The 27,995-nt window shown below is 32.0% G+C and overlaps 9 protein-coding genes across 9 annotated transcripts; 5 read left to right on the top strand and 4 right to left on the bottom strand.

Moving 5' to 3' along the window:
* Nucleotides 1-12: 12 nt before the first annotated feature.
* LOC128962035 (cleavage and polyadenylation specificity factor subunit 1-like) lies at nucleotides 13-4,681 on the top strand. Its single transcript, XM_054308352.1, has one exon. It carries the CDS (start codon nucleotides 143-145, stop codon nucleotides 4,679-4,681), a length of 4,539 nt encoding a protein of 1,512 aa, XP_054164327.1. The 5' UTR covers nucleotides 13-142.
* A 79-nt stretch (nucleotides 4,682-4,760) lies between these two features.
* Nucleotides 4,761-5,693, bottom strand: LOC128962157 (ribonuclease P protein subunit p29-like). Its single transcript, XM_054308508.1, has 3 exons — nucleotides 5,567-5,693; nucleotides 4,988-5,482; nucleotides 4,761-4,921 (listed from the first exon to the last, which is right to left on the bottom strand). The coding sequence occupies exons 1-3, from the start codon at nucleotides 5,577-5,579 to the stop codon at nucleotides 4,776-4,778; spliced, it is 654 nt and encodes a 217-aa protein (XP_054164483.1). The 5' UTR covers nucleotides 5,580-5,693; the 3' UTR covers nucleotides 4,761-4,775.
* Nucleotides 5,694-5,906: 213 nt separating this feature from the next.
* LOC128962490 (divergent protein kinase domain 1A-like) lies at nucleotides 5,907-7,199 on the bottom strand. The gene has a single exon (XM_054308864.1). It carries the CDS (start codon nucleotides 7,185-7,187, stop codon nucleotides 5,907-5,909), a length of 1,281 nt encoding a protein of 426 aa, XP_054164839.1. The 5' UTR covers nucleotides 7,188-7,199.
* Nucleotides 7,200-8,722: 1,523 nt separating this feature from the next.
* LOC128962532 (synaptosomal-associated protein 29-like) lies at nucleotides 8,723-9,505 on the top strand. The gene has a single exon (XM_054308908.1). The coding sequence runs from the start codon at nucleotides 8,810-8,812 to the stop codon at nucleotides 9,503-9,505; it is 696 nt and encodes a 231-aa protein (XP_054164883.1). The 5' UTR covers nucleotides 8,723-8,809.
* A 1,166-nt stretch (nucleotides 9,506-10,671) lies between these two features.
* Nucleotides 10,672-12,117, bottom strand: LOC128962271 (F-box only protein 28-like). The gene is made up of 2 exons (XM_054308636.1): nucleotides 11,710-12,117; nucleotides 10,672-11,636 (listed from the first exon to the last, which is right to left on the bottom strand). The coding sequence occupies exons 1-2, from the start codon at nucleotides 12,005-12,007 to the stop codon at nucleotides 10,690-10,692; spliced, it is 1,245 nt and encodes a 414-aa protein (XP_054164611.1). The 5' UTR covers nucleotides 12,008-12,117; the 3' UTR covers nucleotides 10,672-10,689.
* Nucleotides 12,118-12,562: 445 nt separating this feature from the next.
* On the top strand, nucleotides 12,563-13,894 carry LOC128962688 (26S proteasome non-ATPase regulatory subunit 7-like). The gene is made up of 2 exons (XM_054309088.1): nucleotides 12,563-12,950; nucleotides 13,009-13,894. Exons 1-2 carry the CDS (start codon nucleotides 12,713-12,715, stop codon nucleotides 13,836-13,838), a joined length of 1,068 nt encoding a protein of 355 aa, XP_054165063.1. The 5' UTR covers nucleotides 12,563-12,712; the 3' UTR covers nucleotides 13,839-13,894.
* Nucleotides 13,895-14,211: 317 nt separating this feature from the next.
* Nucleotides 14,212-22,630, top strand: LOC128962881 (CCR4-NOT transcription complex subunit 1-like). The gene is made up of 8 exons (XM_054309287.1): nucleotides 14,212-14,732; nucleotides 14,808-15,216; nucleotides 15,282-15,788; nucleotides 15,855-20,617; nucleotides 20,682-21,419; nucleotides 21,488-21,998; nucleotides 22,055-22,322; nucleotides 22,396-22,630. Exons 1-8 carry the CDS (start codon nucleotides 14,610-14,612, stop codon nucleotides 22,508-22,510), a joined length of 7,434 nt encoding a protein of 2,477 aa, XP_054165262.1. The 5' UTR covers nucleotides 14,212-14,609; the 3' UTR covers nucleotides 22,511-22,630.
* A 337-nt stretch (nucleotides 22,631-22,967) lies between these two features.
* LOC128962062 (ankyrin repeat and MYND domain-containing protein 2-like) lies at nucleotides 22,968-24,171 on the top strand. The gene has a single exon (XM_054308390.1). The coding sequence runs from the start codon at nucleotides 22,981-22,983 to the stop codon at nucleotides 24,106-24,108; it is 1,128 nt and encodes a 375-aa protein (XP_054164365.1). The 5' UTR covers nucleotides 22,968-22,980; the 3' UTR covers nucleotides 24,109-24,171.
* A 483-nt stretch (nucleotides 24,172-24,654) lies between these two features.
* On the bottom strand, nucleotides 24,655-27,282 carry LOC128962993 (legumain-like). Its single transcript, XM_054309449.1, has 3 exons — nucleotides 26,818-27,282; nucleotides 26,463-26,723; nucleotides 24,655-25,678 (listed from the first exon to the last, which is right to left on the bottom strand). Exons 1-3 carry the CDS (start codon nucleotides 27,161-27,163, stop codon nucleotides 24,894-24,896), a joined length of 1,392 nt encoding a protein of 463 aa, XP_054165424.1. The 5' UTR covers nucleotides 27,164-27,282; the 3' UTR covers nucleotides 24,655-24,893.
* Nucleotides 27,283-27,995: the final 713 nt, after the last annotated feature.

Genomic DNA, 27,995 nt, shown 5'->3' with positions numbered 1-27,995 from the left:
GTATTGTATACAATGTTGCCCTCTATATAGCAATTGTTTATATTATAAGTTGTCATCAATTGTCACGTTATTTGAAGAGTGAGTCAAGTCTTGGATCTATTGATTGGTTTTGTCCATCAAATGCACTGATATATCGATCGCAATGTATGCCTACTGTCGGACCAGTCATTTGCCGACACATATCGAGGACTCTATTTATTGTAATTTTTATAACAATTATGAAAACAATTTGGTGACAATCGGCTCAACACAACTTAAAGTTTACCGATTGGTCACCGAAAATGAAGTGAACAATGAAACGACAAAAGATGAACAAAAAGATGAAGTGGTGGTCATCGGTAGGGATGCGTCGAGAGTGCGATTGGAGTGTATGCAGAGTTTTACAGTTTTCGGTAACATCGAGTCCATCGCTAAAGTGTCGTTTGTCGGCTCACAACGCGACTCAATATTATTGGCCTTCCGATCGGCCAAACTGTCTATCGTTGAGTACGACCCAAACACTCACGACTTGAAGACCACTTCACTTCACTATTTCGAGGAACAGGAGATGAGAGGAGGTTTTACACAGTTTTCAATGCCGCCAGTCGTCCGATGCGATCCCGAAGGTCGGTGTGCGGCTCTATTGCTCTACTCGAAGAATATTATGATTTTGCCATTTCGTAAGGATATCGCTACGGGTGATGATCATAAAAATATTTCAACGGTTAGCTTCCCTGTGGGCGGAACGGCTTCCAAGTCACCGGTTATGGCTTCGTATAAATTGGATCTCAATAGTGAACAATACGGAGAAAAAGTCAATAATATTCTTGATATTCAATTTCTGCACAATTATTATGAGCCAACACTTCTTATACTTTACGAACCGGTCCGCACATGGGCTGGACGTGTGGCAGTCCGTCAGGATACATGTGCTATGCTTGTACTATCATTGGATGTCCACCAACGGGTTCATCCACACATTTGGTCTATGAATCATTTGCCATATGACTGCTTCAAAGCAATGCCTGTTCCCAAACCTATCGGTGGTGTCTTAATATTTGCTAATAATTCACTGATTCATTTAAATCAAGGACTGCCACCATATGGTGTTTCACTCAATTGTTTTACTGAAGGCAACACATCATTCTTATTGAAAACACAAGAAGATGTCAAGATATCATTGGACGCATCCAAAGCCTGTTTCATATCTAATGATAAATTAGTAATAAGTTTGAGAACCGGAGAACTCTATGTCTTAAGTCTTTCCAATGATATGACTCGTAGTATAAGAGGCTTTCATTTTGACAGATGTGCCGCAAGTGTTCTCTCGACTTCTATTACTTTATGCGAAAACGGTTATATATTTCTCGGTTCACGACTCGGAAACTCCATACTTGTCCACTACAGTGAAAGACCTTACGATGAAATCCAATCAAAACCAGTCATTGATGAAATTGCAGATTCAACTGTTGAAGAGCCCAATCTTGACACGAAATCTCCTTGTGATGACCAAAGTGAACAAAATAATGACAAACAAGACGATGACAAAGATAAATCTGATGAACCAATTGACGAATTTGGAGAACCATTAAATAAAAAAATTAAAATAGAAGAAAATGATGTGCCTGTGGATCCAGAAAAGGATAATATCGGTAATTGGTTTGCCGGTGATGTGGCCCTTATTGAGGACAAGGATTTATTTGAAGCTTATGGAAAACAGGAGACATTGCAAAACAAAAAGGAAACGCCGACAACATTTGTGTTTGAAGTTTGTGATTCACTTATTAACATCAGTCCGTGCGGTCAGATTTGTATGGGAGAACCGCAAATGCTGGCCGAAGAGTTTTCATCGGGTAAAGAGCCTGACTTGGAATTAGTCACTACTTCTGGTTTTGCTAAGAATGGAGCGCTTAGTGTTCTTCAAAGAACAATAAGACCACAAATAGTGACCACTTTTGAATTGCCCGGTTGTACCGATATGTGGACAGTCTATGGTCCTAATTCACAGTCAACTAAAGACAATACAAATGATTCAAAGACTGACACAAACTTAATGCACGCCTATCTTATAATTAGCAGAATTGATGCCACTCTTGTTCTTCAAACAGGTCAAGAGATCAATGAGTTGGATCAAAGTGGTTTCAGTAGTCAAACGTCAACAATATTTGCGGGTAATTTAGGTTCCAATCAATATATACTTCAAGTGTCACCAATGGGTGTACGACTACTTGACGGTGTCCGTGAACTTCAGCATTTTCCTATAGACGTGGGATCACCTATTTGTTACACATCATTAGCAGATCCATACGCTGTACTTATGAGCCAAAATGGTGTTATTATTTTATTATGTCTTAAACATGAAGCCGGAAGCAATGCCCGTCTTATCATCTCTAGACCAGAATTATCGACAGCAAAGTCTAAAATTGTGACCATTTGTGTCTATAAAGATACCAGTGGTCTGTTCACAACTAAATCCGAGACTCAAACAGACACTACTAAAGCAAACACAAGTCCGTCGACAGTTCCTAAGTCATCGACAACAGTGGCCGCACAGTTGTCTGCTCTTCCAAATGCTACTACAGTTGATGAAGAAGATGAACTTCTTTATGGCGATTATAGCATAGATAATACTATAAAAACTGCTGAAGTCAATGACGTGCCGACTACTTCTGAATCAGATGAATGTAAATTACAAGAAGTCAAATCACAAGAACCAACTTATTGGTTGTTTATTGTCAGAGAGAATGGCGTTCTTGAGATCTATAGTTTACCGACATTTAAAATAACGTTTTTAGTTAAGAACTTTCCGATGGCTCCCAAAGTTCTGGTGGATAGTGTTCAGAGCACAGACTATACTGGGTCTCAACAGCAACAAGACTTGCCCTCATCGATGCCAATCACTCGTGAAATTTTGATTACAGGAATGGGAGCTAAAGAGTCGCGACCAATGCTTTTCGCCCGATTTGATGACGAATTACTTATTTATGAAGCGTTTCCTTATAATGAAACACAAGTTGATAACCATTTGAAACTTAGATTTAAAAAGTTTACAAATCATAATATTCTTGTAAATGAACCAAAATTTTGTCGAAACACCAATCAAAACGATTCGAATGAAACAGAAAAAAATTGTAGTTTACCGACAACTAAGATGTGGTTGCGTTGCTTTCAAGATATTTCTGGCTATTCTGGAGTTTTCCTCTGCAGTCCATATCCTCATTGGTTTATAATGACATTCAGAGGAGAGTTACGGATTCATGAGATGACTATCGATGGATCGGTTACTTGTTTTGCGCCTTTTCATAACGTCAACTGTCAAAAAGGTTTCTTGTATTTCAATAGCAAAGAAGAGTTACGTATATGTGCTTTGGGAACACATCTCAGTTATGACGCTAATTGGCCGGTCAGGAAAGTACCACTTAGATGTACTCCACATTTCATTAACTATCACGTCGACAGTAAGACATATTGTTTAGTGACCAGTGTTTTGGAAGAAGTTACCAAAATTGTCAGAATTGGTGGCGAAGAGAAAGATTACGACTTTCTTGAAAGAGATAACAGATATATTTATCCGAAGACCGAACGGTTTTCAATTCAACTCATATCACCCGTTAATTGGGATATAATACCGCAGACAAAAGTGGAATTAGAGGAATGGGAACACGTGACGTGCCTTAAGAATGTTATGCTCGCTTCCGAGGGCACAGAATCCGGACTTAAAGGATACATAGCTTTTGGTACTAATTATAATTATGGCGAAGATGTCACAAATCGAGGGCGGATTTGGATTCTTGACATCATTGAAGTAGTTCCTGAACCAGGAATGCCATTAACTAAAAATAAGATTAAAATAGTTTATTGTAAGGAACAGAAAGGTCCGGTCACTACTCTTTGTCAGGTCAAAGGATTTCTATTGACAGCAATCGGTCAAAAACTATATATTTGGCAGTTAAAGGAATCATCACTTATTGGAATCGCTTTCATCGACACTCAAATCTACATTCATTCAGCCATTTCCATCAAAAATCTCGTTCTTATTGCTGATATCTATAAGTCTATATCAATACTACGATATCAAGAGGAGACCCGAACTCTATCGCTTGTCAGCAAAGATTGTCGTTCACTTCAAGTGTATTCATGTGATTATGCCGTCGATGGTTCACAAATGTGTTTCGCTGTTTCTGATTCTGAAAAGAATATAATTTTATATTCATATCAACCAGAAGTGAGGGAAAGTATGGGAGGAACACGACTATTAAGACGAGCCGACTATTACTTCGGTTCAGTTATTAATTCATTTTTTCGAATTCAATGTAAAGTTCCCGTAAATATTAAAGACAAAAGAGTTAAACAACAGTTACAGACGAGACAAATAACAATGTTTGCAACACTTGATGGTAGTCTCGGATATTTGCTACCAATTTCAGAGAAGACATACCGAAGACTATTGATGTTACAAAACGTATTAACCATTTCACTCCAACATACGGCAGGACTTAATCCAAAGGCGTTCCGAATGATCAAAATCTCGAGACCTGAGTTAACTAATCCATGCAAAAACATATTAGACGGCGATCTGCTCACTAAATTCGCTACACTTTCGATGAATGAGAAGTCAGATTTGGCCAAAAAGATTGGTACCACACCTTCGCAAGTGATGGATGACCTCCAAGAGATAGATAGAGTCGTCGCTTACTTTTAATATAAATAGTTTTTTTTGTATATTAATATGCATTATCATTAAGTTTAATTAATTGTTGCAAATCATTATATCATTGCAGTGATTAAAGATTTATTTAAAAATCAACAAATTTTTCATATAATTTAAGTTTTGGCTTAATCTTAGACCTATGATGTGAACTCATCCGTATGTTATTACCATTAAATTTGATGATTTGTTGATTGTGTTCAAAGGCGAAAAGTGTACCGTTTTTAGGAATCGCTAATCAATAATAAACTATTGTATTATACTTTAAAATAAATCATTAGTTTATTATTAAATACTTACTTAATAGTCGATTGTCTTTATTGACAATTTTGAATGTATTTTTGGTCTCATAGACAACAAAGCCCTTAACGCCGACCAGTGTTGGGTTTGCGGCGGCGGACACATAGACATACGCGCCGTGAAAGTCAGCCCTAATTAGTTTGATTTCATCGCTTTTGCATTTGATTTCATTAATTACTGAATCAATGTATTTGTGCCACAAATCATTAATTCTTTCAAATGTCTCATATTTGACATCATTTGACTTCAAAGAAAACAATTTCTTTCTTTGTTTAGCATTTAATCCAATAGTTTTCTTGTTTTTCTTCTTTTTTCTGTTAAATTTATTCGGTATATCCTTCAACAGGTATGTCGTGTATCGTAACTCTTCGTCAATAATCTTTTGCGACACAAACTTATTAACAAAAGACTTGTCACCACTATCTTTGTTGCTGTGCTTTAAACCGATCCGATTGGCCACTGATAGCGCTTCCGATGGCAGGCCTTTGTATACCTCTAAAGACAAACACAATTAGATAGTGTTTTCATCAAAATATTATTATTTTCAACAATAATATCAAATCTATTATTAATGATAACCTTTTAAAGACATTGTCAGACATTAACTTTGAAGCAATCAATTGGACGTCAATTCAAATATAATTTATATATTAATAAACAAATAATAATTTAAATGCTTTTGAATCACATTTTCATTCAAATGTTTTTTGTTTACTATTTTTGTTTTTAATACAATACTCTATATTATAGAGTCTATAATATTGAGTGCTATTCATCAACAATGTTATTGTCGTTGAAATACAAATTATAAAAAGTTTTTTATTAAATAAATTAATTTACATTTTTTAAATTTGCTATAAAAATATATTAATAAACATTTATTAAAATAATAAAACATTTATTTATAAGAACTACTGTTTTAAAGTTCAGATTTGTTGCTAAGTTTGGACTTAATTTTTAATAAAATTAAATGAATAGCATTGATATCACTGATGAGATCAGTCCTATTGAAACAATGATTATGTATTAATTGAATACTTTTATTAATAAATAAATCATTAGTTTGTTGTGAAAATAATCCCAAATCAATCAAATTATATAGTTTTCCCATAAAGAAGATATTGCGACAAACTCTTGACAGGTCATCGTCGGTAACTTCAATCACACATTTATTATCTTTAATACAAACGCCTTTACAATCTATAAAATCACAATCACTGTCTTCACTGCAATGGCTGATCCATTCAATGGACTCAATAACGGCTTTTTTAGTGTATATCATATCTGAATCAATTAAATACAGACGACCACTCATGAGTGCCAAATGTTCAAACTTGATGTCACACAACTCAAGTTTTGGATCAATTAAAATAAAGTCTCTTAAAAATGTCATTATCTTTATACCAATTTCTATACGCTTTTCAAAAGTTTGTGACACAAGTGGCCAATAATGTGGAGTAAAGTAAGAGATATCTATCACCCGATCGGCATATTTGACACCATAAAAGTGACCACAAGTGCCCACAACTGTAGGGAATATATTTGGATAGATTTTGCTTAAGACATACTCATTGTCTTGTATGAGAAGCCATATATTTGTCAAAATTGTTTCGTTCAGTTGATCTCCTTTACCATCAATTAATCCATCAATTAATTGGTTTACATAAAAGTAATTTATTTGATTATCATTAGTATCGGAGATCACTTGTTGTTTGGGTAATCGTCCAAATCTTGCAGTCATTATATCATTAATTGCTTTAATAATTAGTTGTCTATTATTTGCAAAACTTTTTATCCAAGAAGTGCTTCCAATCAATTCAAATGTCGTCAAAGTTCTGGCTTTTAAAACAATTTTGTCAACGAGTTGACCACTTTGTTGATCATATCGGTGACCGACAAACACATAGTCTTTGCCGTTGTGTCCGTCAATATTTGGACACTCAATCAGTTGTAATGTCTTTGATTGACACAATTCATGACACAAATGACCTGTAAATTGATTTCTCATAAATTCAATACATATTTCATTCAATGCTTTACTTTTCAATTGATTGCACTTTAAATTAGATAATATTTGACTAAAATTTGTAATAAAATATATTAAAATAACTATTGATATAATTGTCACTATTATTACACACTTTTTACGTTTGCGGACAACAAATATATCGATAAAAAATGATAACCATTTCAAACACATTATCACTTAATTTGATCCTCAAATCAGTTGCCAAACATATTGTGTTTGTAAACAACTATTAATAAAACTTTTTTTGAATGCAATAATTCAATAGTAAATAAAACATTTAGAGAGACATCTCATGTGTTTTTGACTAAAGGGTTTCAAACAATAGTTTTTAATTTATTTGATGTAATTAAATGATAATAAGATTTAAAAATTAATTAATTATACATCAAAATAATAATTATAATTTATCACATTTTATTTCTAATTTGATATTTTATTATTATTATACATTTTATATTGAAATTTTATTTATAACTAATTAATTCTTCACATTAATTCAAAATTATTATTGAATACAATATTTATAGTACAATATTAAATAAATGTTGAATTATTGCCAAATTTAAAGTAAAATTAATGAAAGTTTTTATGCGATAAACCCTATGAACTAATTGAGAAAAATATATCACTTGTTAACCACATATAAAAAGTAAATCTAATAAACTCTAACAATACAATCAAAATGACAATATATGTTAATATTTATAAATATCTTAATATTCAAATAAAATAAATAAATAAAAATACCGGTAATTATTAAATTATGACTAAAAGAAAATTGTTTAATTTATTAAATGAAATGTGAATAAATAAACAAATTATAATATAATATAGTTTTACAATGAATTATGCATTGACTGCAATAATAAAATAATATGATATCATTTGTGAACCAATAATATAATTTTATATTATATATCAAAATATGCTTTCCTTATCAGTTTTTGGTATTAAATATTGTCGGAAATTATCTCAATTTCACTGATAATTTGCAAACAAACTGCTATTTTAATTGCATAAACTCATCAAAATTAATATTAAATTATAATAATACTATTCAGTAGTACATACAGTATAATACAATATAATACTGTATAAGGTTATGAAGTCGTATAATACAGTATTATTTTACGACTTTATAACTTTAGTGTACAGTATATTATTTTTTTAATTAAATTAAATTGCTAATAATTATGTAAAAGTGGTTTAAATTTGTATATTTATAACATTGTTAGCAAATACTTAAATTTCACTACATTTGTGACAACAAACAAAATATATTAGTATATAAATTTATATAACTTTATAACTATAATACTGTACTTATCTATTAATCAATTAAACAGTAAATTAAATATTAATTTATTGGACAAAATTAAATTTGAGAGACTTTAAAATTAGTGATGAAAGTTGTTTTAAAAAAGCATTGCAAACATCAAAGTGTTATTTTTTTAGTGTCATTTTGATTGATAAGTAAATATTTGATTAATATTTGAGATTATTTAATAAACAAACATTTAATAAACAGTATTTACAGCAAACATCAATTTTATGCAATATTAACAGTGTATTAATAAATTATTTTACAATTAAAATTAAATCTTTGAATTTAAAAGTCTGTTTAGTTTGACTTTAATTTATATTACTTTTAGATAATCTGTTTGTCATATATTTAAAATATGAATAGTATTAGTAATAATGATAATTATGAAGTTAATGGTAACACCAAAGTTGAGTTCACTAAGAAATGTAGTGACAATGACTTGGCTTCAGATAAGAAATCATCAAAAGAAATGTCTTTTAGTGAATGGAAAGACAAAAGAAGAGAACTGTTTGAAGAAAAGTTAAAAACAGAAGAGAATTCACTCGAGAGTTGTAAACAAACTTTGAGTTTGATTTTAGAAAGTGAAAGAATTGGTATAAAAACTGGTCGGGAATTAGTCCGACAAAGAGAGACATTAAACAAAGTTGAAGATAAACTCGTTTCAATTGATGCCGATCTCAATCAAAGTCAAAAACATCTTAAATCAATGAAAAGTTTTTTTAGTGGATTTAAAAGTGTTTTCTCTTCTAAGAAATCAAATAATAAATCTGAAACTATTGTGTCTTATAAAAGTGATTTATTTGAAGCAAAGAGTTGTATTGAGTCTAAATCCATTGATGTCACGGATGTAACCGATGGTATACCAAATGATAATATATCTGATGATAATAATTACAATGAAAATGAATGGACATTTGTTGACATCCAAAACAAAAGTGAAACCATTAAATATTGGCATAAATCCAATGAAATGAATGATAAAATTGAAGAAAATTTAAATGAAATTGATTTCGGACTCCAAAGACTCAAAGAATTATCACTAGATTTGGGCAATGAATTGGATGTTCAGAATCAGCTCATCGACAGAATCACTAAACAAACTGAAAGAACTGAACTCAGAATTCAACAGCAAAGCCAACAAATGAGAAAAATTTTGAAAAAATGATTATTATTTCAAATATTAGTTATGAATTCATTGAATTTTTAATTTATTTTCAATAATCATTTCATAAAAAAAGAAAAATTTCTAAACATTATCAGAATAGACTAATTTGTTTTACATTTTGTAGTTTTTTTTATATAACTATAAATTTTTTGATAATTATTAATATATATTATAAATCTTATAAATATTTAAAGTACCTTGACATCTTTGTAAAAATATGTAAACTCACGATACTGTTAATGCTTTAATAATAAATTAATAATTGTAGAATACATAATTTAATGCAATATATTTTATATTTTGTTTGTAAATACAAAAATTAACATTAGTTGACAATAATCAAAGATATCTTTACAAAAATATATCCGAATTTATAATTTATATTGAGATAAATGTGATTTAATATTAAAATGTGTTTATTTATGATAATATTTGTAATGATTTACATATCTTTTTATAACTATAATAACAAATTAATATCTTAGTCTTTACAGTAATATAAACATTTTGTGTTAAAACCTAATTTACAAATCAATTATTATAAAACAAAATAGCCAATGCAATTAGTTTCAACTTACCGTAATTATATAATATATTAAAATAATAATAAATTCATTAATTTATTAGATAATAAATAAACATTGTATTTAAATTTTAAAAAAAACTTTATTAAGAATTTTAATGAAACTTCATAATATAATTACAGATAATATTATAATTTTAATAATAAAATTTAGTATTTGTTAAAAAATTATTATCATTATCAATTATAATAGTAATAATTATTATAAATTTATAATACTATTCAAGTATTTATTATAAGTTTTAAATAATTGAGATTAAATATTAATCCAAAGACAACAAAAAATTCGCATTATTGGTAATGATTTACTCATTACTAATTAGTTTGATGTGCATTGGATTAACACAAAAAAATATTACATTACTGTATAATAGAGATGAATCTCTAAAAATATTAATAAAAATATTGTTATAGTATTTATAAGTTATAAAATTAATACTACCGGTAATTGAAAACGTGTTTTTAATAATTTGATTATAATTATTATAATTATTTAGTAATATTTATAAATCAAACTTACCGGTAAGGTAAATAATAATAATAATAATATTGATTACATTAACCAAAAGTAAATAAAATATTTACAAAATATTAGTTTAAATCATTTCTTAGACTTATTTTTATTTTGAGTCACTTTTGATGAACGACTCTTTAGTTTTATTTGTTTTGGCGATGATTTTGCTGTTGATTTGACAGAAACTTTCTTTTTGTTAGAAATTTTGTTTTGTTTAGGAGTTGGCCTTTTCGTCGACTTTTTGTTCTTCAATTTAGTTGTTTGTTTGACTGGTGACTCAATTACAAGACTCGTTTGGACTTCTTCTTTAACCTTGACATCAGTTGTTAACTGTTTGCGAATCCGTTTATTAGTGATTTTTGGAGATATATTTATCTTGCGTTTATCAGGTTTAGTCTCTTTATGAATTGGTTGTTCATTATTGGAATTAATGGCATTTTTCTTTTCGTTTTCATTCATACGTCGCTTCAGATCTTCGAGTTCTGCCTTCAATTCTGCAATTGTTTGATCCTTTTCAAAGAATAGCTTTTCTGAATCTTTAACTTTATTCCTAATCGTCGTTATATCTCTCTTAACGTTTGACAACTCCTTTAATTTAACTTTAATGTCATTTAACTCTCGTTTAATAGTGTTTTGTGAGGTCTGTATTTGTAAGAATAAAGCGTTATTAGCATTGCTTTTGTTAATTTCTGTGTCTGAAAATGAGCCGATTCTGGTCATAGCCACTGATGGTGTACTCGATGTCGTTGGTAACGATCGATGACTGGAACCGATAGCCGAGGCACTCAGTGAGGCAACCGATGACATCATACCGGATGAAGCACTCAATTTAGTTTTAAGAGTTGGTGCTATCTTTTCTTCAAAGTACTCCATAGCCATCGATGATATGTCACGCAATTCTTGCATTAATTCGTGAACTCGAGGAGGGTTTGGATTGGTTTGAATGACACGCAATACGCGATAGATTTCATCGATGACTTTGCCGGGAATGAAACAACAGAGACTCATCTCTACGTACTTCATAAATGTCATACCTTTGCCAACACAACAACAAAAACACATCAAATAATCAATTGATTAGCAAATCATTATATTTTCTAATATTACCTAATAGTGAAAGTCTGGTCTCAATGGCCGACAACACCTCGCAATGTCGGGCCAGTGGATGACTCCTGCGCTCCGATTCCCTTCTCGGCAGTTGTTGTTTAACCCGTTTGAAACAAATTGCGTGATATTTCTCCACTTTAGAGAAACCGCGGTTAAGAAGACGTTGGGAACAGCTATCAAACAAACGACAGACTAATCGCAGTTTTGCCGTCTCGTCGTACGAAAGATAAGTCATAATAATGTCCAACAACTCGACCGGTAGGTCACAGACGTTGTCCACTCTGGTCTTCGCTGCCATTGTTTTGACCGATGATGTCGTAGATGTGGCCAAAAATCAGATGATTATGTCATCAAAAATAACACTAAAAACAATATTACTGTTTATACATATCATATGAATAATTCATAGAAACTGTTATATCAATCAATTTTAATACATTTAGCAATACTAACAATACATATATTTATTTGATTTCAAACATTTGGGGAACACTTTTGTAACAAATTTATCTTACGTTGTGTTTGAGCTCTTATTAAACCACAAAAGGCTATATATATATATTCGGACCTTTTATTCATATTTATTATATATATGTTATACCTATTAATTTATTAATAGAAAAGTACTAATTCTCTTATAATTATAATCGGCTTTAAATTACACTAATATCTCATTATATTATAAATTAGTTATTTAATAATTAATTATTAAAATCAATAAATTAAAAATAATAACAATTAATAAACAAATTATACATTTTTGCATTTTTTTGTTAAATTATATTAATTTTTATGATTAATTTAAGTGAATGAATATAATATAATAATTTGAAATATGAATTACATTAAAGAGGTATATCTGTATATAAGTTAAGCCCTTTTGAATTGTATATGAAATCAAGTGATTCAGCGAATTGTTGACACTTTTGACCACTTCTTCACTCATTTCAAGACATCTATTGACTCAACATTTAAGTCAAAAACCAATCGATTGTCGAAATCAATGGACAACAAGAATACGGGTGGAGTGAAAGTGGCCGTCAGTACTGTCAAAGAGGTGGCTGTGGGACAAGTGGCCGAATTGGCCGTCACTAAAGTGGTTGTCCACCCATTGGTGTTGTTATCAGTTGTGGATCACTTCAACAGAATGGGTAAAATCGGTAATCAGAAGCGTGTCGTCGGAATACTTTTGGGATCACTTAAATCCAAAGGTGTTCTCGACATATCCAACAGTTTTGCCGGTAATTTAATTAATAATATCAATTGATATCAGAAATAACTCATTGTTTGATCTAATAGTTCCCTTTGATGAAGACGAAAGAGATCGAAGTGTTTGGTTCTTAGATCACGACTATCTCGAGAATATGTACGCAATGTTTAAGAAAGTGAATGCAAAGGAGCGTATCGTTGGGTGGTATCACACGGGACCCAAATTACAACAAAATGATATCGCAGTTAATGAACTGATCCGCAAATATTGTCAAAACTCAGTTCTGGTTATAATTGACGCGAAACCCAAAGATTTGGGAATACCGACGGAAGCTTACATTGCTGTCGAAGAAGTTCACGACGACGGGTCGCCAACTTCTAAGACTTTTGAACACGTTGTCAGTGAAATTGGCGCTGAAGAGGCCGAGGAAGTAGGAGTCGAACATCTTTTAAGAGATATTAAAGACACCACTTTAGGCACTTTGTCTCAGAGAGTGACTAATCAGTTAATGGGTCTAAAAGGCCTAAAGTCACAGATTGACGCCATTCGCAAGTACTTAGATCTTGTGGTGACAAACAAACTACCAATCAATCATCCGATCATTTACTTACTTCAAGATATCTTTAATCTCTTACCCAACACATCCAGTGAACTGTTTGTTAAATCAACATTTGTTAAAACCAACGATCAGATGCTTGTCGTCTATTTAGCCGCTTTGGTTCGTTCGGTGATTGCATTGCATAATCTGATCAACAATAAGATTACAAACAGAGACGCAGAGAAAAAAGAGAATCAACCGAAAGACTCGAAAAAAGAGGGAAAGGATTCAACTAATGATAAGGAAAACAAAGACAATAAAGAAAACGACAAAAAGGATTCCGAATCCGATTCTAAAAGCAAGAAGACTAACAAAAACTAATGATTTGATTTGATTTGTATTAATATTAATAAAATTTTATAACTATTAAGTATTTGTCTATTTTAATAAAATTGTCATTCATTTAACTTATTATACTTTGTCTTATTTGCTTATATTATATGAATAAATCAATTAAAAATATTTTAATATAATTTTGATGATAATTGTATAGCAATTGAATATACATGTAGAGTATTGTATCAAAAATGATGGTTATTTAATGAGCATGGTCATTTTGTAATAATCAATTTATATGTATAAATGTATGACCAATGAGTGTATATATGATATGACTTACAGTATATTTATGATTGAATGTTATATATTGTTATTAAAGTTGAATCACTGATTCAGATAACTTTGATTTATATGAGCATTGATTGGTTAACGGGTTGACTGTTATGTGTAAAAGGCATTCACATATTGAATGCAGTGTTGGATAGTATAGTGTTTGAGTGTATAGTGTATTGAATACTACAGTAGAGTACAGTCTATACTATAGACAGTGTATTCAGTGTTTAATATATTGAATGACTGACTGTTTGTCTCAATTTCTTTGTGTTCGCCATTGCTTTACATATGTATTGACATTAAGTCGTAACTCAAGAGTGGTGTTCAGTGATTATCACTAAAACACTTCCCAATTGAATTAATTAAACTAATATCTGACCAGCGATTGATTGCGTGTCTGTATGTGTGTTGTCGGCCATCTCTGACCCGAATGAATGTTAAGACGAATAATGAATCGCTGTTTTGGTACGAGTTTTCATAATGAAGACCTCATGTATGGACTCATTGGACTCACTTTCGGCTGCCATTAATGCCATCAACACTACTATATCTGTAGATTTTAATAAACGTCTTTACAAATCACAACTCAACCTATTGTTAAAGGTATGTATTAATTGGTAAAATTGCGTCTTTTATTCAACAATGTATTAACGATGAAATCTGTTATCATTGGATCAGTTAAAAAGTGATTTTGGCTTTGAATGCGAACGTCAGATCTATCGGTGTTTGTTTACGAACATCACATCGTCAAGTGATCCACAAAGAAGTGCTTTATTGGAGCAATTGTTGGCCGACTTAGACTTGTTTTCGTCGGCCAATTGGGTGACACTTATTAAATACTCTGTGAAAGGACTCGATATTACAAATGTTGATAATATTTGTAAATGTCTTAAACTGAATGACACTCAAAGGACTGCCTTTCAGTTGGCTCTGATAGACAAGAGTCAGCTCACGTGTCTTAATAGTGTTGATTTTGCGGAACAATTATCCATTAGGGACTCGACTTCATTGAATCAATTGACACATTTTAATATTACACAAACAAAGAACTTTAAACACAAATCTTGGTCTCAAAGCTTAACCGAAGGTATGTATTGATTTGGAATTAGATTTTTAAAAAATTCAATTAATTTTATTTATATTTTTCATTAGATTTAAAATTGAGTGACACTATACCCTCAAATAGCCGTTTCTTGTATTTACCATACATTGAGGATTTGCTAAAAGACATGTCTACTCAAATGGAGAGTTTATCTTTGGCCTCGAGTGCCGGTAGTTTGACTGACGATCAGATCGCAGGAATGATTGTCAATGAAAGTGGTGTGTCGTTAACTGCAGATGTAGTCCAACAGTTCAATGTTACGCCAAAACTTTGTGCAAAAATTTTGTGCGCCATTTGCGAAAATTCTCAAATACGTGCTTCTGATGGTCAACAATCTGGTCAACAACGATGTGAAGAGATCGACACATTTGCTGATATTTGTCGTGAAATAATGTCTTCAGCTTCTCCTTTGACTGAAATAATTCAAGTTATAGATTGTGAAGCATTTGTTGCAAACGCTAAGAGAATGTTTGGCAATCTATCGTTTAATAAAAATAATTATACTTTTCATCGATTTTGGCAATTCTGTATCAATTTGTGCGCTACTGATAAACAGGGTATGTCTTTATTAAATCAATTTATTATTAAATTATTTATACTTAATATTAATAACTAATTTAAAGGTTTATCTGTATTGGGCGTCACATTCTTCCACAAGTTATGGACAAATAATATTGAATTTCAATTTGGATTTATAGTTCAGTGCATTAAAAATCATTTAATTGGCAAAATTATATCCACTTCTCCCACAAGTTTATCCGGCAGTGACGGGTCTATCGATCAATTAGTGTCACATTTAGATGTGTTGAAATGTCAACCAGACTTTGAATCGTCACCTGAACTGAATTCATGGAAATATCAACGATTCTATCAGATATTAGTCGACTTTTGTACAATTAATTACAATTCAATGCAATCACAAATGAGTTCAGTCTTTTACTCGAATGTGATGGAGTTATTCAAATGGCCACTTCAACAGTGTCCAGATCTTGTGGCTCTTGGTTTGTTAGGCTGTAGAGACGGTTCGTCGACCATTAAGAACGAATTACTTAATTTAGCGATACCTGTGTTTCTGGGAAATCATGCAAACGCTGCCATTATATTGCATACAATATGGAATACAAACGAATTGACACCAAATGCTAATCAAAATACCAACAATTGGGCCAAACAAGTGTTACTTCAAGGAATGTGTGATTATTATATTAAGTCACCTCATGAGGAACAACAGCAAAGATTGTCTCGTATACTGGATGTGGCACAAGATCTCAAAGCTTTAAACATATTGCTTAACGGCACGTGTTTTCCATTTGTCATTGACTTGGCCTGTCTGGCATCAAGACGTGAATATCTTAAATTAGACAAATGGCTTAAAGATAAGATTGAGTGCAATGGCGAAAGTTTTGTCAACGCATGTATTCTGTTTCTCACTCGTAGATGTCCGGCATTGTTAGGCGCCGGAAGTCCAACCGATAGCGCAAGTATGACACTACCAGCAGAAACATTGGCCACAATGTTATCCTGTTTACAACAAAGCATAAGCATTGCAGGCATTACTACCGGTACTCTAACAACTACTCAATCCATGTCTAAAGAAGTTACCGATGCTGTCTTAACAATGGTGGCCAATTCAACACGTCTTATAACAAAACTTCCCCGACAAGGACCGCCGGGAGTCGTACCAATGATAGCACCTACCAGTACTACTCGACCAACTTTGCCTTCATTACCACAATCAGTTATCGGTGATCTTGGATTAGGTAATTTGAATATTAGCCAAACTCCTGACACAACTAATTCAACATTTGCGCCATCAATTCGTTCATCATTTAATGCTCTGGGACTAAGTTCACAACAAAATCTAAATAATAATACATTGAATGCTAATTTGCAAAGTGCGCAAAGTATTAAACAAAATGATTGGGCGACCATTTTCCCAGAAATGCAACAAAATGTTAGCGTAGATATTGAAGAAGAAGCCGATTCATACTTCCAAAGAATCTATAATCAGCAACAGTCAGGAAGTTTGTCCATCGATGACGTGCTTGATATGCTTCGCCGCTTTCAGGACTCGCCAGCTAAGAGAGAACGAGAAGTGTTTATTTGTATGATTAGAAACTTATTTAAAGAATATGGATTTTTCCCGCAATATCCCGATCGGGAACTACTAATAACAGCTCAACTGTTTGGAGGTATCATTCAAATGGGTTTAGTCAAGTATATGGCACTAGTGGTGGCTCTGCGATACGTTTTGGAGGCTTTAAGGAAACCTCACGGAAGCAAAATGTATTACTTTGGTATTGCAGCACTCGATCGCTTCAAGTCTAAGCTTAAAGATTATCCCCTATATTGTCAACATTTGGCACAAATAACACATTTTAGAGAGTTTCCGCCGCATCTCATTGAATATATTGAATGTGGCACTCAATCAATGGAACCATCGATGAGACCCGGACTCAATACAACACCCGTTGGAATTCCATCTCTTGCTGGATCTACTGCTGCTACTAATTCTGGTTTAGCATCAGCTATGCCTCAATTAAGCAGTAATTTGAATTCAACGTTAAATTTATTGAACCAAAAGGTAGTTCAGCCACCAATTACAACCACCATTACTACTGTGGCTTCGATGACTACTATCACAACTACTACATCTATTAATACATCAGTTATGTCAACAACAAATAACTCGCGTCCTTCAATAGCAAATGCCACAAATATTGACACATTATTAGCTGCGGGAGAGACAATGTATACCGTTCCTCCCGATACTATTCAAGACAAGATTGCTTTTATTATCAACAACTTATCACAACTCAATCTTACGATCAAAACTGAAGAGTTCAAAGAAGCGATTGGAAATGACGATCAATATAATGGTTGGATCGCACAGTACTTTGTGATGAAGAGAGCATCAATTGAGCCTAACTTTCACGCTCTTTACGCTAATTTTATTGAAATGTTAAAAATGCCTGAATTAACAAAAATTGTTTTGAATGAAACTCATAGGAATATCAAAGTTTTGCTGAGCAGTGATAAAGAGATCGCCAACTTTAGTGATCGATCATTACTTAAGAACTTAGGTCATTGGTTAGGAATGCTATCATTGGCTAAGAATAAGCCAATTCTCAGTGTCGACTTAGAGCTTAAGAATTTATTAGTAGAATCCTATCACAGAGGAACTCAAGAACTTCTATACATTGTTCCATTCATTGCAAAAATTTTGGAAAGTTGTGCAAAATCTCGTGTTTTCAAACCACCGAATCCATGGACAATGGCTATTATCAGAGCTCTGGTTGAGTTACATCAGGAACACAATATTAAACTCAATCTTAAGTTTGAAGTGGAAGTATTGTGCAAAACATTAAATATAGATATAAATACATTGATTGGAAAATCAAATGCTTTAAAAGGAGAATTGTATACTAAAATTGATCATCAATTGGGTGGCGCAGCAAAAATTGTGACTTCAATACCTTCATTACCCGATCATACACTTACACTTACAACTCATCACCACACACCACATACACCATCTCCTGCACCACAATTAATGCCAGCTCATACACAAGTACCAACTATGCCAATGCCTATGCCAATGACTATGCCTATGACTATGCCAATGCCAATGACAGCTCCAGTACCTATTGGTGGTACACAATTAAACTCACCGGGCATTAAACTTTTTGATTACAATGAAATCAATGTAAACAATACAAACGGATTTTTGCAGCACATTGTAGTTCAACCGAATTTACAACTTCTTAATCTTAATCCAGCTCTTAAACAACTGGTTAGACCTGCTATTGAGCGAGCAGTTCAAGAATGGATTGTACCGGTGGTTGAGAGGAGTATGAAAATAAGTTTGACAACCGCTGAGAATATCATCAAAAAAGATTTTGCTTTAGATCCCGATGAGAACCATATGTGTGTTGCCGCTCACTATTTGACCAGAAATTTAACGGCTGGTATGGCTATGATTACTTGTAAAGATCCGTTGTTTATGTCCATCAAAACTGCACTCACGAATGCATTTGTTAATCGATGTCAAGTTTCCAAAGAACTTATTGAAGCTACAGCTCATACCATAGCCACCGATAATATTGATCTGTGCTGTTGTTTCATCCAAAAAACTGCTATTGAAAAAGCTTTGATAGAATTGGACAGAAAGTTGAAGACTGAGTATGAAATGAGAAGAGCCGCCAGAGCTGAAGGTCGTCGTTATTGCGATCCAGCAGTTCTTACATATCAAGCGGAAAGAATGCCCGAAGCTATTCGTCTTAAAGTAGGTCCAGTCACTCAACAACAAATGAATGTCTACGAAGAATTGGGTAGAAATATTCCCGGATTTTTGTCGCCCATCACCGATAGTCCCAATTCTATGTCAAATGCTCTCACTGGACAAGTAGTTAGTTCTGCTGCTCCTTCTATGTCTCAATTTAAGCCAACATCAATGCCATCATCAAATTTGGCATCAAATTTTGTCACAGATATGCCACCAGTTCCGCCACAAGCAGCCGATGCAGCACTTGTTGCCATTTATGACAAATTAATGAATGAATTAGAAGTTTTGATGGGACAGTTCAGTCAAATTCAATTCATGCCATCGGAACCATTTGTAAATAGTATTCGATCTATTGCTGAGACATTGATACTCGCCCGTCAAAATCCAAGAGATATCATGTGTGCGCTTACATTGATTCAAAAAGTTTTAGAAGCCATTCAAGAATTGTTGACAAATGTAGATCAAACAGGAGTGGCAGATATGATGGTCATCGGACGCGCACGCGATATATATTTAGTTATTCTTAAAGCTCTGTCTGATCCGCGGGCTTTCACACATCAATGGACAACAAAACAGATTACACGTCTTGTGTTGGATCGTTTGTTTAATTCATCGACCGGACCGGCACTTCCCGATGAACTTCTGGAGATACTTATTAGAGCACAACTAATAAACTTTCAGATGATGGACATTCATTTGGCACAACTAATAGAGTCAACCCAAAATCCAGTGGCTCTGGCTTTTACACTTCAATTTATTAAAATATATGGCCATAACTTTAGTGAAACCGATTTTCCCAATACTATTGAAAATTTAATTCGCTTGAGTAAAGTATCAAATCACCCATTAATGGCTGAAATTCAGCAAATTGTTGATATACTTCGTGGTCCTCAATCTGGTCCCGTTGGAGTCAATAATGAAGTTCCGACAAATATGGTTCAAATGCACGACGCGGTGAACCAAACGCGTCAGTTCGATGTCGATCCTCCCGGTCTTCTCGAGAAAACTGAACGACTTCTAAGAGAATGGATTCAATTATATCACTCTCAGGCAAATACCAGTAAGATATTCCAATTCTATGTCCAACAAATGAATCTTCAGGTAATTTAATTAGTTGTGAATTAATATTATCCGTAAAATTATCAAAATGTTAATATATTTATAGGGAATTTTAAAGACCGATGACTTAATCACTCGATTTTTCCGATTATCCACTGAAATGTGTGTTGAATTGTGTTATCGCATACTCAATGCCGCCGCACAAACACCCGGCCAATCAAATATTATTGATGTCCGCTCCAAATGTTTTCATACATTGGATGCCTTTACCCATCTCATAGTAATGCTTGTCAAACATAGTGGTTCCTCATCTGCTGCTTCGGGTGCCGCTTCTGAAACCACCGCAAAACTGAATCTTTTGAATAAAGTTCTGAACATAATTGCTGGTGTGGCCACTCAAGATCAAGACATAAGACAAGCCGATTTCCAACACTTACCATATTATCGTATATTTGTATTGCTTTTCATGGAGTTAGTCTTAGGGCCAACCAATTTAGGACTTCCCGGATCGGTTTTATTACAACACAATCAAATTGGATTGGGTCTCAATCCATCACAATTAGACCCATTGCTCGAATCAATTCAATATCAAGTATTGACCGCTTTCTGTAATACACTTCACATATTGAGGCCATCAAAAGTGCCGTCATTTGCATTCGCATGGCTCGACTTCATTAGTCACCGAACATTTATGGAGAAGTGTCTGTTATCGGGATCTATAAATACTGGAACACCAACTAAAGGATGGCAAATGTACGCCCAATTATTGGTCGACTTAATTAAATTTGAGGCCCCTTTCCTTCGAAACGTGGAATTACCACAATCTATGGATTCACTCTATAAAGTATTATTAATATACAGTATATATACTTAATTTAAAAAATGAAACTCAAATTATATTACATTTTTTAGGGCACTTTGAAAGTCTTTTTGGTTCTATTGCATGACTTTCCAGAATTTCTATGCGAATATTGTTACGGATTATGTGATGTCATCCCTTGTAATGCCATTCAAATGCGTAATCTTGTATTGAGTGCATTCCCGCGAAACATGAGACTTCCGGATCCATTTACACCAAATTTAAAGATTGATTCACTCAATGAGATAACACAACCGCCGCGTGGATCTACAACTTTGGCTACTTTTGGAACTCAAGTGTTTAAAAAAGATTTGGATTCTTATCTTCGCAGTCGAAGTCCAGTTGCTTTTTTAAGTGATTTGCGAGGATATCTCCAGCAATCTGTTCCCAACAATGCCGCCGATTCGGCTCATTATAACATACCATTAATTAATGGCTTAGTTTTATATGTGGGGCAATCAGCAATTCAATCGCTTCCGGCCAAAAGTATTAGTATGTCATCAATATCTCATTCATCACATATGGATATCTTTCAAAACTTGGCCGTCGCTCTCGACACTGAGGGTTTGTGTTTTATATTTATTATAATTGATTGAAACTAATTGCAAATCTATCTATAGGTCGCTATCTATTTTTGAACGCAATCGCCAATCAGTTGCGTTATCCCAACTCTCACACTCATTACTTCAGCTGTACTCTACTCTATCTGTTTGCCGAATCCAATACCGAAGCAATTCAGGAACAAATAACACGAGTCCTATTAGAGCGTCTAATTGTCAACCGTCCCCATCCATGGGGTTTGTTAGTGACATTTATTGAGTTAATAAAGAACCCAACGTTTAAGTTCTGGAATCACGAATTTGTCAGATGTGCTCCAGAAATTGAAAAGTATTAACCAATTGATTGATTGATTGATAGTTTTTTTCTATATTTTTATTTAATTGTATTTATTATTTGATAGATTGTTTGAGAGTGTTGCCCGTTCTTGTAATGGCACTTCTCATAGAGGAACGGCTGGCACAGGTCCTTCAACTGCCGACGGAAACCTAGCGATTCAATCAAATCAAATGCCATGAATTTAATGGCAATTTAAGCTTTAAAATGACACTATTTTATATAATTGTGAATATATTTGAATACATATTTGGATAAAACATTTGTTTGTTCATAAAATTTTATCATTATTGATATTATTATTATAATTATTATTACTATTAATATTATTATTATTGCTATTATTGATTACTTATAAATTTCTAATGTATTGTATTGTATTGTAAATTAGTTATTATAATCAAATAAAGTTTTAATTTTTATTGAGTTTAAGCATTAATTAAAATCTTTGAAAATTATTTCAACAAATGAGACGATATTATGAATAATGTTGTTATGAATGAAATGAAAACTATGGCAACCAATGGTTGTGTTGAGTCGAGTGAATCGATTGTAAACATTAATACAATGATTGTTGACATCTATTTGTCACTTATTAGTAGTAATTATATTATTATTATATAACTTATAATTAGTTTAATTATTGAATCAAATGATGACTGAATTGTCTGAAAATGAGAAACAATTGATCCAAAAGGTCTCCGAAAATAAGTTAGAAGAAGTGAAACAATTGTTGAATGAGAGCGATGTGCGGATCAATTGTTGTGATGACAATGGCATGAATTTGTTACAACACGCGGCCTATAAAGGAAATCATGAGATCTGTCGGTATTTCATCGAAAGAGGAGCCGATGTCAATCACTGCCAACACATCCACGGATACACTGCACTCATGTTTGCCGCACTCGGAGGTCATCTATCGGTGGTGAGCCTATTGCTTGAAAGTGAGGCCAACATCAATGCAGTCAATTCAGTCAATAGAAATGCCGCACAAATGGCAGCTTTTGTTGGCCAACACGCGGCCGTTGCTATCATTAATAACTTTATATCCAGAGATGACATCGAGTACTACACCAAAATCCAAGGTTTAGAAAAAGAGCCGCGACTTAGTTTACGACTGGTCTCACCATTGCATACATGGGTCAGACAGACAAACATTCATCCAATTAAAGTAGGACTACATCTCAAGGATAATTGGATTCTTATAGAAAACGGCGATAAAATTATTAAAGTCTTGGAGTTGTTGTGCGAAAAACAATTGCGACAAAAACAAAACGAAATGATTTCATTGAAAGTTCATTATTTGGTTTTTATTTTAAGACATTTACTTAAACAACTTAACATTAATATTAAATGCAAAGATAATGATGAGGACAATGCTGAGGAAAGAGTCACCAAAAAGAAACTAATGAACAAATTGGATGCCTTTCTTAAGTCATGGCTTAAGGCCCGAGAGGGCGACGGCTTTCCCTTATATTTGGAACAATTATTGCGACAAAGTATTCGCGAATATCCCTATCAAGAAAGCGCTCTCTTTCAGCAATTGATCCGAACGCTGTCCACTGTCGATATCGGGTCAGAGCCGAGTGCTATATCGATACTATCGCAAGCAGTCAATGGTCAGAAAGGATTTGACGAAGACTCGATAGTTTGCGGCACTTGTGGTGAACCAAATCCAGACAAACGATGCTCACAATGCAAACGTGTGGCCTATTGTAACATTGAGTGTCAAAAATTTCATTGGAATTCACACAAGAAGTTCTGCAAAAGTCCAGAGTAATGACTCTTTTGAGACCAAACATAGTCAATACGGATCAGTTAGTCGATCAATAACTGGTCAGTCAATGCGATAAAAAATGCTAACTATTGTTGCAATAAAATCAACAAATAGTAACTATTATTGCGATTGAATACTGTATTATATTGTAGAAATCATTTTTGTTTAACTTGCGATTATGTATTAAATATAAACCAATATTTTTTAAATTATAATCTTCTCAATATCTTCCTTAGACTTATATTTTAATTAAGATTTTATGCTAAATGATTGCTATTTTGGTGTCAAATATTTAAAAATTTTACATTAGGTTAGATAAATTGATATATTTGTTAATTTAAAAGTAATATACAATTAAAAACTCAATATTTAGTGGACGACTAGTCATAGATAATGTGGAATTTGATAGTTAATTACAGTAAGCATTTTAAATATAAATAGTACCTAGTTTATTTTTTGAATATATTCTTATATTTTTATTTTGATAACATTTGATACATTTAATATACTGTATTATTTAAAATATGTGTTGATAAAATTATAAAATAAAATATTTTATTGTTATTTGTAACATATGTTATTTTTTATAAAATTTATTATCGATAAAATATTATTTTATTTAAATATATCTATTATATGTGCATTTAATTGAAATCACAGCTGACTATACAATATTTTATGCAAAAGTACCTCAATTTACAAAAGATTTGCCTATTATTTCAAATTTAGGACAAACTTCTAATCTGATGAGGAAATTAATCCAATGGCTTAAGACATTCAAAAGTTAGTTAAAGAATTTGTGTAAAAGGATGATCTGATATATGAAGAGAGCAGTGCTTAACAATAGATGAAATCCAACTCTCAATTATTCTGGCGTTTCCTTCGTTTGGTTCCAATGTCTCACAAATATTCACAAAAATATAGAGAAATCTGAGCGCAAAAGGATGTGTCGAGAGATCGAAACAGTGATTATCGAAATGTTGGATCAAATCGACATAACAGTTGTGGTTTGTTAGGACTCTTCTGTCGCTCCAAATACTGTCCACTGAATACAATTTAATATTGAGTTCGTGTATCAAATGTTTAACTGAATTGATAAGAAAACTTCGAGCTCTGAGTAATTCTTCGTAATTGAATCTATTTAAGAACCGTTGCTCTTCTGTCTGATTGTGTTTGTTAAGTCGTTTCATAGCTATAACCAGCGGTACATCACTGCTCGCCACCGCATCTCTTATCTCTACCTTTCCATCAGAAGTCTTATTATATCGTTTGGAGCCCTGAAACTGACTTAACGGTAGTTTTCCTATAGATATGTCTCCAAACTCAGTGACATGCGATGTATTAGTTTCCCGTAAAACACGTTTAAATTGTTGTTGTAATGACTCTCCAATTAGTGAGTGTTGGGCATCACTGTCTTCAATCCAATTGACTGAATAGACATCACCCAAATAGGTCTCTCTTTGATCGTCATAATAACAGGCATAACTCGACTCTGAAGAGTTGGCGGCAGTCGTCGCAAATATATTAATATTAGTCGGCAGTAATCCGGCAAACATTGAACCGCTTTCACAGGCTTTACATATATATTATATATATATAATAAATACATTATTATTATTATTATTATTCCAGACATTTATTCATACATTTCACAATTTACTGTTATTATTAAATATTTTTAATAAATAATATAATATTATATTATTTAAAGATTTCAAAGAATTTTATAATTGCTTATAATAATCACTATTACTGTGTATAGGATATCAATAGTTTATAACAAACTCAAGTATAATATACTAAAGCTTATGATTTCAAAACTATTATTAATATTTTGTAAATATAATATTCGTGACATAAGTTAACCAAAATGTATTAAATATTAGGAATCATGACTTTTTATGAATTATTGTTATATAAGTAATTAGATTTTTGTTAATTTCTGATATAGTTATAAATTTCTTTCAAAAAATGAATTATTATTATTATTATTATTATTATAGCGCTTCTGAATTTTCTAAATTATTCTCTCTTATTGTCACAAATGTTGAGTATTTTTTAAAATTTGTATCTAATTTCTAAATAATTAAATTACATTACAATTACATTTCTCGCTTTCTGTTTATCTATTAATTTCTATTATATACAGTACCTAATAATTTATATAATTTAATAATGCATTTATCTTACAGTATTAATATCCCATAAAGTTAATTATAAAATATTTTAAAAGATACTTTTGATAAATAATAATTATATATTAATATAAAGTATTGTATAACCAAACAATGAGTAGAAATCATTGCAATCTTATATAAATAAAGTTATTTGTCTTAATTAAGTCAAGTATTACTTGCCTTCAATATAGATAACCATTTTGTTGAACTTTTTTTTGTTTGCCATAGATTTTAGTACTTTATTCAGATCTTTAGCATAGAGTTCATCACTAGGAAAGGCAATAAGTCCCGGTGCTCCGTGATCTGCGAAATATAGAAATATGTGATCATTGGGACCACTCTTAACCACTTTTTTGCCCTTTTGATGAAGAGATTGATCCCCCTCTAAGACTTTAAGCAACATTTTTGGCGTCACTTCTTTGCCGATATAATCTTTGGGAACTAAGAAAACAATAGTACAGATGGTGTTAATTGACGATACAGTCAAAGAAAAGCAAATAATGAAAAGGCATATATGAGAGTAATGATGGTTTACCTCCTTTATAGACATCTCTTCCATTGGGTTTATTGATGATAACGCCTTTGGTTGGGTTTTCTTCATTGTGTGCGATATCGTCGTACATCATGACTATGATGTTTGAATCATTGACTCCATGTTCGTGAAGAACCTGATAAGCGTGACATATATCTGCCTGATGTCTATAATTGAACCAACCATTACTACCCGCCACCAGAACCGCCCAAATAGTTCCGCTCCACGGCTTCTCATCGCTATTATCTCCTAACTCATGACTCTCTAAAGAATTCAAGAAGTGATCATAAAAATCAAAACAATTGACTAAACAGAGTGTTAATGTGAGAAAAATTAAATATTTTAACATTTTATTAAAAATCACTATTAATTTTACACATTTATAAAAAATGAAAAACAAAATATATTTATTGCTAACAAATGTGTGACTAATTTAAAATCAAAAAACAGTTATTATAATTGAAATATTTGTTTATAAAGTAAATGAATGTAAATATAAATGTATTGAATATGTTATGACTCATTAGTCAGAAGATAACTGATAACTATTGATAATAAAGTTTTATTTTTAGTAATTTTGTTCACATTTATGATATTATATCAACAAAACTTTATAATAACTTTATTATTGGTTTAATTTATCCAATGATGTCAGGAAATCAAAACTTAATTTGATTTAATTTGTATATAATTTATAAATAATATATAAAAATACAATATTTATAATACTTTAATATAAGATGATATTATTTATTTCAAATATATTGTACTAATAATACTGTATATGTATAATGTAATGTATAATTGTATAATTGTCCCGAAGTAGACATAGTATTGGCAACACTACTATATATCGATGACAACAAATCCTTATCATATTGTTTGATATATCGTATAATATAAAAATCATATGCTATTATATTGTAGATTACATATATAATTTATAATATATACTATATATTATATAAAGTTTATATTATAAACCATATGAGTTTTATGAAAAACATTGATTCAAAACATTTATCAAATTACAAAAAACATTTAAAAAAATCTTTAATCTTTATATACAGTATATAATATACTATATATTACAGAATACTCTTAATATAAAAATATAATATTTATGTATCAAAGTTACAATGTTTTATTTGCCTATTTATAAAATTTATTACTAAATTGAC

The sequence above is a fragment of the Oppia nitens genome, unplaced genomic scaffold (genome assembly GCF_028296485.1).
Source record: "Oppia nitens isolate AA-2021 unplaced genomic scaffold, nextdenovo-longstitch-racon4-pilon3 scaffold6_pilon_pilon_pilon, whole genome shotgun sequence".
NCBI lineage: Eukaryota > Metazoa > Arthropoda > Arachnida > Sarcoptiformes > Oppiidae > Oppia > Oppia nitens.
This window is presented reverse-complemented; position numbering and strand designations above follow the sequence as displayed.